Below are 12,389 nucleotides of genomic sequence, written 5' to 3' on the forward strand. Positions count from 1 at the left end.
ATTAGTTTTAAAATAATGATGGAAAGGGATAGACCAGATCTAAAAGTCGAAGTTCTAAATTGGAGAAAGGCCAATTTTGACAGTATTAGTCAAGAACTTTCAAAAGCTGATTGGGGGCAGATGTTTGCAGGTAAAGGGACGGCTGGCAAATGGGAAGCCTTCAGAAATGAGATAACGAGAATCCAGAGAAAGTATATTCCTGTTAGGGTGAAAGGCGAGGCTGATAGGTGTAAGGAATGCTGGATGACCAAAGAAATTGAGGGTTTGTTTAAGAAAAAGAAAGAAGCATATGTCAGGTATAGACAGGATAGATCGAGTGAATCCTTAGAGTATAAAGGCAGTAGGAGTATACTTAGAGAGAAATAAGGAGGGCAAAAAGGGGACTGAGATGGCTTTGGCAAATAAGATTTAAGGAGAATCCAAAGGGTTTTTACAAATCTATTAAGGACAAAAGGGTAACTAGACAGAGAATAGGGCCCCTCAAAGATCAGCAAGGCAGACTTTGTGTGGAGCCGCAGGAGATAGGGGAGGTACTAAATGTGTATTTTGCATCAGTGTTTACTGTGAAAAAGGACCTGGAAGATGTAGAATGTATGGAAATAGATGGGGACATCTTGAAAAATGTCCATATTACAGAGGAGGAAATGCTGGATGTCTTGAAACGCATAAAAGTGGATAAATCCCCAGAACCTGATCAGGTGTATCCTAGAACTCTGTAGGAAGCTAGTGAAGTGATTGCTGGGCCCCTTGTTGAGATATTTGTATCATCGATAGTCACAGGTGAGGTGCCGGAAGACTGGTGCCACTGTTTAAGAAGGGTGGTAAGGCCAAACCAGGAAACTATAGACCAGTGAGTCTGATGTCGGTGATGGGCAAGTTGTTGGAGGGAATCCTGAGGGACAGGATGTACATGTATTTGGAAAGGCAAGGACTGATTAGGGATAGCCAGCATGGCTTTGTGCGTGGGAAATCATGTCTCACAAACTTGATTGAGTTCCTTGAGGAAGTAACAAAGAGGATTGATGAGGGCAGAGTGGTAGATGTGATGTATATGGACTACAGTAAGTCATTCGATAAGGTTCCCTGTAGGAGACTGGTTTGACTCCAAAGCAAGGTGAAATCTCATGGAATATAGGGAGAGCTAGCCATTTGGATACAGAACTGGCTCAAAGGTAGAAGACAGAGGGTGGTGGGGGAGGGTTGTTTTTCAGACTGGAGGCCTGTGACCAGTGGAGTGCCACAAGGATTGGTGCTGGGTCCATTACTTTTCGTCATTTATATAAATTATTTGGATATGAGCATAAGCGATATAGTTAGTAAGTTTGCAGATGACACCAAAATTGGAGGTGTAGTGGACAGCGAAGAAGGATACCTCCGATTACAACAGGATCTTGATCAGATGGGCCAATGGGCTGAGAAGTGGCAGGTGGAGTTTAATTTAGATAAATGTGAGGTGCTGCATTTTGGGAAAGCAAATCTTAGCAGGACTTATACATTTAATGGTAAGGTCCTGGGAATGTTGCTGAGCAAAGAGACCTTGGAGTGCAGGTTCATAGCTCCTTGAAAGTGGAGTTGCAGGTAGATAGGATAGTGAAGAAGGTGTTTGGTATGCTTTCCTTTATTGGTCAGAGTATTGAGTACAAGAGTTGGGGGGTCGTGTTGTGACTGTGCACGGCATTGGTTGGACCACTGTTGGGGTGTTGCATGCAGTTCTGGTCTCCTTCCTATCGGAAAGATGTTGTGAAACTTGAGGGGGTTTGGAAGGTATTTGCAGGGATGTGCCAGGATTGGGAGATTTCAGCTATGGGAAGAGGTTGAACGGGCTAGGGTTGTTTTCCCTGGAACGTCGGAGGCTGAGGAGTGACCTTGCGGAGGTTGGTAGAATCATGAGGGGCGTGGATGTAATGGATAGACAGGGTCTTTTTCCTGGGTAAGGGAGTCCCGAACTACAGGGCATGGGTTTGGGGTGAGAGGAGAGGGATATAGGGGATATTTTGGGGGGCAGCTTTTTCGCGCAGGGAGTGGAACATGTGTGGAATGGGCTGCAGGGGGTTGTGGTGGAGACTGGTACAATTGCACCATTTCAAAGGCATCTGGATGGGTACATGAATGAGAGGGATTTGGAGGGATGTGGGCCGGATGCTGGCAGATGGGACTAGATTGTTTGGGATATCTGGTTAGCATGAACGAGTTGGACTGAAGGATCTGTTTCCATGCTGTACATCTCTATGACTATGACTTAATGGTAAGGTCTTGGGGAGTGTTGCTGAACAGAGACCTTGGAATGCAGGTTCATAGTTCCTTGAAAGTGGAGTTGCAGGTAGATAGGATAGTGAAGAAGGTGTTTGGTATGATTTCCTTTATTGGTCAGAGTATTGAGTACAGGAGTTGGGAGGTCATGTTGCGGCTGTGCAGGACATTGGTTAGGCCACTTTTGGAATATTGTGTGCAATTCTGTTCTCTTTCCCATCGAAAGGATGTTATGAAACTTGAAAGGGTTCAGAAAAGATTGATAAGGATTTTGCCAGGTCGGAGGATTTGAGCTATAGGGAGAGATTGAATAGGCTGGGGCTGTTTTCCCTGGAGCGTCGAAATCTGAGAGATGACCTCATAGAGGTTGATAAAATCATAAGGGGCATGGATAGGATAAATAGACAGTCTTTTCCCCGGCGTCGGGGAGTCCAGAACTAGAGGGCATAGGCCTAGGGTGAGAGTGGAAAGATCTAAAAGGGACCTAAGGGGTAACTTTTTCACGCAGAGGGTGATGTATGTGTGGAATGAGTTGCCAGAGGAAATGATGGAGGCTGGTACAATTATAACATTTAAAAGGAATCTGGATGGGTGTATGGATAGGAACGGTTTAGAGGGATATGGGCCAAGTGCTGGCAAATGTGATTAGATTAGGTTGGGATATCTGGTCGGCATGGATGAGTTGGACCGAAGAGTCTGTTTCTGTGCTGTTTCTCAGGTTCAAGTTAGTCCTAGTGTTTTTGTAGAGAATTCAAACATTGCGCTATTTATGTAAATTAAGCTGTGAAAGTAAGACAAAGACTTGGGTTTAAGAAAAGCACTTGGACTTTAGGTTGGTTGTTCTGAATTCATAAACACTATGTAAGTAAAACCCTATTAGATGTTCTCACATTGGGAATTTAGAACATGTATCTATCATTCAAAAAAATCTTGCAACTGATAGTGCTTTTCAGTTCTGTCATATTTCACATGTGCCAGCAATGGATGCCGTTATCTTAAAAAAAAGATGTTAACAGCTGAACGGGAGTGATTCCATAAATAATTTGAAAAAGAAAATTTGTTTTCAGTCATTCATAGGATGAGTACAACTAGCAATCCAGACACTTATTGCTTATCCCTAATTGTCCATCCTTTCTTGAATTGCTGATTAATGGGTTAGTGCAGCTGAAGTGCATTCTCAGTTTCGTGGGCGCTTAAGAAAAATCTTAAATGTAAGGGTTACAGGTTTCCTTTCGTAAAGGACATTAGCGAACCAGATGGATTTTCATGATAATCATGGTTATCATCATGAATACTGAATGTTTATTCCAGATTTTATTTAATTAAACTAATTTAAATTTCACTGTTGTTGTGATGGCATGTCTCTGGATCACTATGTTCAGGCCTCTGGATTGTTAGTTCAGTAACATAACCACTACTCTACCACACCTGTCTTTCCCTGAGGTGTTCTTCAGGGTGGCAAATTTACACTGTTACAGTCTGTGGGACTAAGTGCAACTGCTTTTTTCAAGTCAGCACTGGTACCCTGAACTGAATGACTACCTCCTGTGATGTGAATTTGTATGATTTGAGGATTTTACTTCTCTTTTGATCCTATTTAGTCACTAAAGAGGATTTTTGGCTGGATTTGGTGCCCATGCAGTTCTTGTTTTATAGCTGTTTTGATATTGGATTTTCTTTTAATTTATCCACACCTGACATTTCCCTCATTACACTCTGTCCCTTCAAAGGTAAACTGCTAATGTGTTGGCATATCCTTTTGAACCTCCCTAAGAAATCTTGCCATACCTCCACAAATTGTGATGAGTTGCCTTTAAATGGCCACATTCTTTCAAACTGAATAAAAATCAAAATTTGCGTTTCCTCTACCTCCACTATGCCAACCACATACCTGTATACAAGTAGAGCTGCACCGGGACCGATAAGGAATTATTCAAATCCTCTGACATAAAGAAAATCTATACAATCTGCTTGTTGCTGTATAGACTAGCTTTACATGAGTCCTTTGTCATTTTGATCTGAAGTTTGCTGAGACTAAAAAATCAATTCTAATTGTAGTAATGATGCCACTGATGAACTAATCATTCCCCAACTAATTGTCAGAAAATAAAGCAAGACATATTCCACTTATTATTATGAATAAATTTAATTGTGCTGGAAATATCTTTCAAACTTATTTTTATAGGGAAAAAGTGCTCAGGGACTAAGTTTTTCTTTCTTTACTCAGTGCTGTTAATCTCCTCCTAAGTCGCTGTCACTGACAGTCTACAACCTTGTTCCCAGTTTAGCTTGCTCATTTTCATTCGTACCTTCCTGTTGGCATTGTCATTAGTTTATTTGTGTTTATCTGTTGCTCAACTGTCAGTGTTTTTCTGAATTCTGTGTTTTTGTTACCATACAGTAAATTGAGGTTGTATATAAATTGATAGATAACAAAATATAAATTGGTGTTTATAGGATTTGCCAAAACCTTCCAAAGAAAAAATGAAGATGACTCTTAATCAAAGTGCCTGGACATCGCACTCAAATTCTTTGGCATCTTGTTTATCGAGGCTTTCAGGAAAATCTGAAACTGGGAAAACTGGGTTAATAAACCTGGGCAATACGTGCTATATGAACAGTGTCATTCAAGCATTATTTATGGCTACGGAGTAAGTGATGGAATTTGCTTCAATGTTACTGAGGAACAAAGGTTTCAGTACTTAACTATACTAAGTTCAACCTAATTGTAAATGTATAAACAAGTGGACTCAAATGTGGAGATTCAATACCCAATTATATTGTTATTTTTGCACAGTGCAAAATTATTTTTGGTGTGTACTCCTATTAATGTGGCAAAATTATGTGAATAATTTAGAACGCCCCACCTGCAAGAGCCTACATAGAATACATTCACGATAGATCGATTCCTGTTGAGTGCAGTGTTTTGAAAGTCATTCAGACAGACTATGCCATGTTAGATATCTTAGAAGCCTTTCTGTGATTTTTAATAATAGAGGAAAGGAGATTGTTTCAGCTTTCACACTTCTCTAACTATAAGAATAACTTAATGTGCAGAACTCATTAGTTGCTGAATTCAGCCTGACTTTAAAGGGCAATAGCATAATTGTAGAGTTACTGGGCTAGTAACAGAGCCCCAGATGAATGCTCCAGAATCTTGAGTTCAGATCCTATCATTGCAGCTGGGAGAACCTTAAAGACAATTGATAAATTTGGAATAAAATTCAAATTTTTACTAATAATCATAAAATTGTCATAATGCCCATTTGGTTTATTAATAATGTCCTATGGGGAAGAAATCTACTTCCTTACTCAGTGTGGCCTTTATGTGACTACACAGATATATGGTTGACTCTTACTTGACCTTTTGCCTTTGTAAGCCACACAGTTGTGGGAAGTTGACCACCATCTACTCAAGGACAATTAGAGAAAATGCATTCATGCTAGTGTTGCCTGCAACACTCCTATCTCAAGCAATTTTTACATAAAAAGGTGTATGGTTCATAAAAGAACTCCAAGCTGTTCACCATGAATGCAAGTTGTGGTAGTTTAGTATAACCACAATCATATGGTTTTGATCAGTGTTTAATGAAATTATTGAACCTTTCTTCAGCTTTTCTAAGAGCAACTTAAAAAAAAATCTCTTGAGGGCGGTGTTGGTATAGTGGTGCTGTCACTTTACTAGTAATCCAGGACCCAGATAGTAATATTCTTGGGACATAGGTTTTAATCGCGCCTTGGAAGATGGTGAAATTTGAATTCAGTGAAAATCTGAAATAGAAGACCTAGCTTAATGTCAACCACTTTTGATGGTGGAAAAGCCCAACTGGTTCAATCATGTCCTTTTGGAAATGAAATCTGCCATTCTTATCTTGTCTGACCAAATTGTGAATAAATTATAAAGGCTAGTGTAGCCAGTGTCCTCTCATCCCTTGAATGAATTTAAAAAACTGTAAAAATAGCAAATAACCTCTGTTTATTAAATACTACTTTATTTAGAAGGCACGTTTCAAAAGGTATTTTAAAAACATTAAAATAAACTTCCTTCAGTTTCAGAAGGTCTGTTTTATCACTGAATCTAAATGGGGCTCGTTCTTTGATGAGAAAGCTGCAACTTCTCTTTGCCTTTTTGGCTCACACTCAGGTACTTTCTTTTTAGAAAAAACTACTCTTGGTTACATTTACAATTTAATGTGATGAGTCTTTTTTAAAATCAATGATTGCTAATCTAGAAACCTTTGTGGTGTCAGTTCTTCATTTTTGAATGGTACATTGGGAAATGTTTTTTTGACAAATTTTGTGATATTAGCAAAGTCTTTGACATTAATATTGAACTTGGAAAAAGATCTTGTGATATAGTTGTGGTGTCTCTTTCTTGATCAGAATCTAGAGGGTCTAGCCCTGTGCCAAGGCATGTTTGCCCATAGAAAGTGCTTTTCTAATTTGGGCAAGCAGGTATATTAGCAAATTTATTCCAGAATGCCTGATGGCGGACACTGAGTGGAAGATACCTGGTCAGCCATCCTGCAAAAGATAATGGCAAACCAGTGCAGTATAATGTCTATAGCATGGACCAATTTATTGAAAGTGCTTTGCCTGGCCTTTGAAACACAAATATTGGGACACTGATATTGGAAGTTACTTTATTTTGAAATACTTTGAGAAATTGTTGCACATGCAACTTGATATAGTTGTGTTCTTAACATCAGAAAACTATGATATTCAACATTATAACACATTCTCTGTGATACAGATAGGTTCAGGCATTTGCTCCTAAATCAACTGTTTGATTCAATCTAGATTGCTAAATGTAGTTGTTGTTAATTCTTTGTTGCCAACTTTGGAAATTTTACAAACATATTTAAAAACTGATGTTTGCAGAAAAAATGTTTGACACTAAATGTTAATAGAATTTATATTTTCAAATTCATTGCAGTTTAGTTTAAGCATTCTTAAAGTGCATTTGCAAATTTACCTATGGTTTGTCTCAATTGGAAAGGACAAATATTACAAAAATAGCAACATTTCTGGATGTTTAGTTTTCTCCTTCAATTGATATGAAATAATTCAATGCAGTTTCCATTCCTATGTCAACAGAGAGCAGCGTATGCTCCACAGAGCTTCTTTGAAGAATCAAGACCACCATGGTTCACGCCTGGATCCCAGCAAGACTGTTCTGAATACCTCCGGTTCCTCCTGGATAGGTACACACTCTTCTACACGGCATCTACCTCCCCCTGGATTATAAACCCATCAGCGAACATCAAGCCATTGTTTCCAGGACTGTTACTGACCTCCCCTTTCTCTAAAGAACTTTTCTCCACCGGTTACTACCTCCTAGACCGCTAACCTTGAACAGCCATAGTCTATCTCTTTTCCAAAATCTACAATGTGACTATGCTGGTCGACCTATCTTTTCAGCCAGGAAAAGCCCCACTGAGATTATTTTGTATGATCTTGACAGTTTTTTTTCCTCCTGTATCCAGTCTCTATGTCTGTGATCCTTCTGATGCTCTATATTGTATCAAGTTTCCTGAACTGCCTTCTCTTCCATATAAATGTTCAATGTTTCAACACCACCTTCTCTCACCAGAAGACCCAAACAATCCCCCAATCTACCACCACTTTTGTCCACCTAGCTGAACTTGTTCGCTCAATTAACAGTTTCTCCTTCAATTTATCTCATTCCCTCCGAATAAAAAGTGTTACTGTGGCTACTGCACAGCTCCTAATTGTATCTGCTTTTTTTTTTGTTTTATGTTGAATATCCCTTGTTCCAGGGCCCAATCAATGACAGTAGAGAAACAGGATGTCAGCAAGTGTAGCAAAGGTAAATGTGAGAGTTGGTGGGCTTATAATGAATATTTAACAGCTTATTCAAAGAAGTGGGGTCAGAGTAGTTGCGAAAAGGAAGGAGAGTGTCAGAGAAAGGTGGAAATTGCTAGCAAAATGGATTAATGTTTCCGATTCCAGGTGAGAGCAGGAAGTGACACTGATACAGTCACTTTTCAATTTAGTATACTTTTTATTCAGGTTAGCACTGTGGTCTCCTCTATTTTAGGTGAAAGCCTAAAACACCAACCTGTCTTGAATCTTTTAATTCATCAAGACTCTGTCTTGTCACCGAGATTAATCATTGTTACAGGGTAATCAACCACCACCTAACCTCTGTACTCTGTGTTGATATAGTTTGTCTAGTTAAACTTCTAGTCACTAGTTATTGCTTTCCACTCCTCAATGGTGAAGATACAGGGATGATGTTTGACAATTTGGTGCCATTGTAGATTAATTTGGCCCTTTCTTTCATGTGAGCTAGTCATTGCCTGAAAAGTCCCATTCCTAATTGCCCCAAGAAGGTGAAGGTGAGCTGTCGTCTTGATCTATTTTCAGTTAGTGCATTTATCATTCCATGCCTGAAGGTTGGTCAGGTCTTACTGCACACATTGATTAGGAGTTATGAAAGTCACTAAACATGAATCAACCATCAAACAAGGTTTTCTGACCTTCTGATCATTGGAAGGTTATTGATGTAACAGTTGAAAATTGTTGTGCCTAGGACACTACCCTGAGAAATCCATGTAGCAAAAGCGCGATAGGGACTAAACTGATTGACCTCCAAAGACTGCAACCATCTTCTTTTGTACAGACAATGTTACATCTTGCAATCAGCTGACATGTGTTACTTTATTATTGGAAGAGTTGTGAATGCTGAACATTGAATTGGTTAGTATTTAATCAACTGGCTTGATCATAAAATGGAGGAAATGAAGCATTTGAAGCTGGTTAGATCAGGTTGTTCTTATATCTGTCTGTCGGGAATTAACCTCCATACATAACATTACTTAATTTTACAACAATCTTTAAACAAAATAATTAACCATATTTCTAACTTGAATAGATCAGATGTTTAATTTTGAATTTCTTAAACATATTTAATATTCAGAGTTTGGTAGGGAAAAAAATGGGCCAGCATTTAAGTAGCACATTCGCATTGTGAATCTTTGATTGCATCCCAAAGATTTTTGCAATTTTGAAATTACTGTTGAAATATGATCTGTGTTATAATGGGACATCTAATTTGCTAGGGATTAAAAACATGATTGATAGATACGTAACCAGATTGCTGATGGATAACTAATGATTAGGACATTGAGAATGCTCCCCTGTGCTTGTTCAGGTAATGTCATGGGATCTTGTATATCCATTTGAAAAGGCAGATATGAGATCTTAATCTTGTCCCAAATACAAAACACCTAAGATTTCAAAGCTTCGTCAATGTATTTAAGGATCAGCCTAGTGTGCTAAGGTCACGCCAATGGGGCTTGAACCCATGAGCTTCTGGTTCAGAAGAAGTGCTTATGCTGCCTGACCTGCTGCGCTTTTCCAGCAACACATTTTTCAGCTTCTGGTTCAGTTATCAAGCATTGAGCCTATTATCCTACTTATATGATTGTAATATATGATATTAAGTGCAGCTATATCGTCTGAGAGAAGTCAACTATTGATGAAGGATAGGAGCCTTTGATTTTTCATGTTGCTTGCCAAGTAGAACCTTGACACAGTGAGATAATATTTTTTGTTTGCATCTTGATCATAGAGTACTACTTTCACAAACTAATGTTGGTGAATGTTTGATTATAAAGTGGTAAGTTTGCTTTTATCTCTACATCTGGAAGGACCAGAATTTTACAGAAAGAACATGCATCAAAATTAAATATTATGGGCGTTTGGAAATGACAGTTGTTTGGAACCATATGTACAGAAGTATGAACTGATGCATTTTTGAAAGAAAAAATTAGAAGAAGCAATATAAACTGGATAGCACAACTTTAAAGCAGCAGTAAAGATTGAGAGACCAGGGCCTTCAGGCATATAAATTTTGAAGGTAACAAGATAAGTTGATAAAGCTTTTTTTTCAACATCTGTTGGTAAAGACAAAAGTAGCCCTATTTTCCATCTTTCCTTTAAAAACAATCACTGATTTATGCGAGTAATCTTGCTAGGCTGGCTTGTGTTCAGTTGTGTAACAGTACATTTGTAGTCCATCAGGAAATGTATTTGGCTTTCCCAAAAATTTGGAAAAAGGATGGGAAATGTATGAACACGATCCCCTACATGATGACAATTGTAAACATTTCCTGTACTTAAAACGCACAACCTTTTCATGTGAACAGATTCCAGAACGGTACCCTCTCTCAATGTATGAACTATAATTCTACATACTTATTTCAGTACAACTAAGATGTTTTTAAAAAAAATTACTTGCATAGGAAAATATCCCAGATGACTCCTGTAGTTATGGATAATAGCAGATATGAGGATTTCTTTTGGTCATTGTTCCCCTTGACATTTCTTTCAGTATCCTCTAGTTCTTGAACATGTGAATTGTTCGTAATGATTTCATTCTTACTCTCCTCTCTTTCACCAGGGCTTTGGGAAAGATACACTAATTTACCTGTCCATATTTTAAATTGCATTGTGGGAGAAATTAATGCACTTTAAAAACAAAGTATTGCACAATAGTCGACTTGTAGACTTAAATCAGAATCACGTTTAGTAGAAAGTTTTTGTAGCCAGTAAATCACTTTGTTTCCTATCCTTCACTATCCAGGTTACATGAAGAAGAAAAAACTTGTAGAATTCTCCAGTGCAACTCCCCACAAAGCAGTAACACTTCGACTCGTGATTGCAAATCTCTAGAGAATCCAGAGGAAATATCACCTCTCTCTGAAGAAGATCTGCCTAGAATTGAGGATGGGAAAACTCTAATAGAGAAGATGTTTGGAGGCAAACTCCAAACCACTATATGTTGTTTAAACTGTAAGAGCACTTCTCAGAAACAGGAGGCCTTCACTGACCTTTCTTTAGCCTTTCCACCTTGCCTTGAAGATGTTATAGAGGCTGGATTGACCCAGTCACTATCCTCAGCCAATTATGAAAGCACAATACCTCGATGTTGTACTGGAAATGTTTCTGATGCACTTCACAGTGAGCCTCCTGAAAATCATAGTCTTCAAGTGGACGAAATTGGACATGGATTAGACATGGCTGGTGAAATGCTGCAAAAATTTCCAATACAGTCCATTGCTTCCATAGATTCCTGTAGCCCGCCCATGCCATCTGATAAACTGGTCACCGTTCACAGCAATAAATCCATTGAGCAGAATGACAAAACTAAGTCTGTCCCTCATCTAATAAATTATTTCTTGGCCCCTGAAATTTTGAATGGAGACAACAAATATTACTGTGAAAAATGTGCCTCTTTGCAAAATGCACAGAAGATTATGCAGGTGGTTGATGAACCTGAATACCTCATTCTGACCCTCCTGAGATTTTCATATGATTCGAAGAGTCACATAAGACGCAAAATTCTAGATGATGTGGCACTTCCTCTTGTTTTACAGTTACCAGTTGAAAAAACATCTTTAAAATCACCAGCAATCAGCCAACCCTTGCTTTCTGATTCAGCTGAAAACCTACCTAAGAAATTGAAGTCCTGTGGGTCAGTTGACTCAAGTGATTCACAGCCAGTATCTTATCTCCTCTCTTCTATTGTGGTGCATTCTGGAATGTCATCTGAGAGTGGGCACTATTACTGCTATGCCAGAAACACCAGTTCAGGATCTGTGGGTCAGTTATGTTATAAGGCTGACCTTGCCGGTCTACCCCCTCAGGGTTGTGCAACAGATAACGATGAGTTCAACACTTCAGTTATTTGGCATGATCCAAACTGCAAAGAGACATCAAAGGAGTGGTTTCTATTCAACGACAGCAGAGTGACTTTTACATCTTTTCAATCTGTTCAAAACATCACCAGCAGGTTTCCTAAGGATACGGCATATGTCTTGTTTTACAAGAAACAAGGTGCTAATTGTGGAATCTATCCAAGTGCCGTAAATGGACTGTGGGTAAATGGAGAGCCACCACTGCAGAAGGAACTCATGGATGCAATTACTAAGGATAACAAACTTTATCTACAGGTATTTTCCTGGTGAATTTTGATACTCATCAAGATGTGGGATTTCAGCAGTGAAAAGGGAATACTGTCAAACTTTATGCACCCAGAATTGGCAGCAAGCACTCCTGGATCTAACTTCCATTATGTAATTTTGAAATCGTGAGGTATTGAAATGATCAGG

At 38.8% G+C, this 12,389-nt stretch overlaps 1 protein-coding gene across 1 annotated transcript in view; it reads left to right on the top strand.

Moving 5' to 3' along the window:
* usp38 (ubiquitin specific peptidase 38) overlaps positions 1–12,389 on the top strand; it is a 35,214-nt gene that overhangs the window by 16,606 nt on the left and 6,219 nt on the right. The window contains exons 7-10 of the mRNA XM_072584137.1: positions 4,708–4,901; positions 6,301–6,394; positions 7,348–7,454; positions 10,862–12,230. Coding sequence (XP_072440238.1) covers positions 4,708–4,901; positions 6,301–6,394; positions 7,348–7,454; positions 10,862–12,230 — 1,764 coding nt within the window. The remainder of the gene's footprint in view (positions 1–4,707; positions 4,902–6,300; positions 6,395–7,347; positions 7,455–10,861; positions 12,231–12,389) is intronic.

Source organism: Chiloscyllium punctatum, chromosome 14 (assembly GCF_047496795.1).
Source record: "Chiloscyllium punctatum isolate Juve2018m chromosome 14, sChiPun1.3, whole genome shotgun sequence".
Taxonomy (NCBI): domain Eukaryota; kingdom Metazoa; phylum Chordata; class Chondrichthyes; order Orectolobiformes; family Hemiscylliidae; genus Chiloscyllium; species Chiloscyllium punctatum.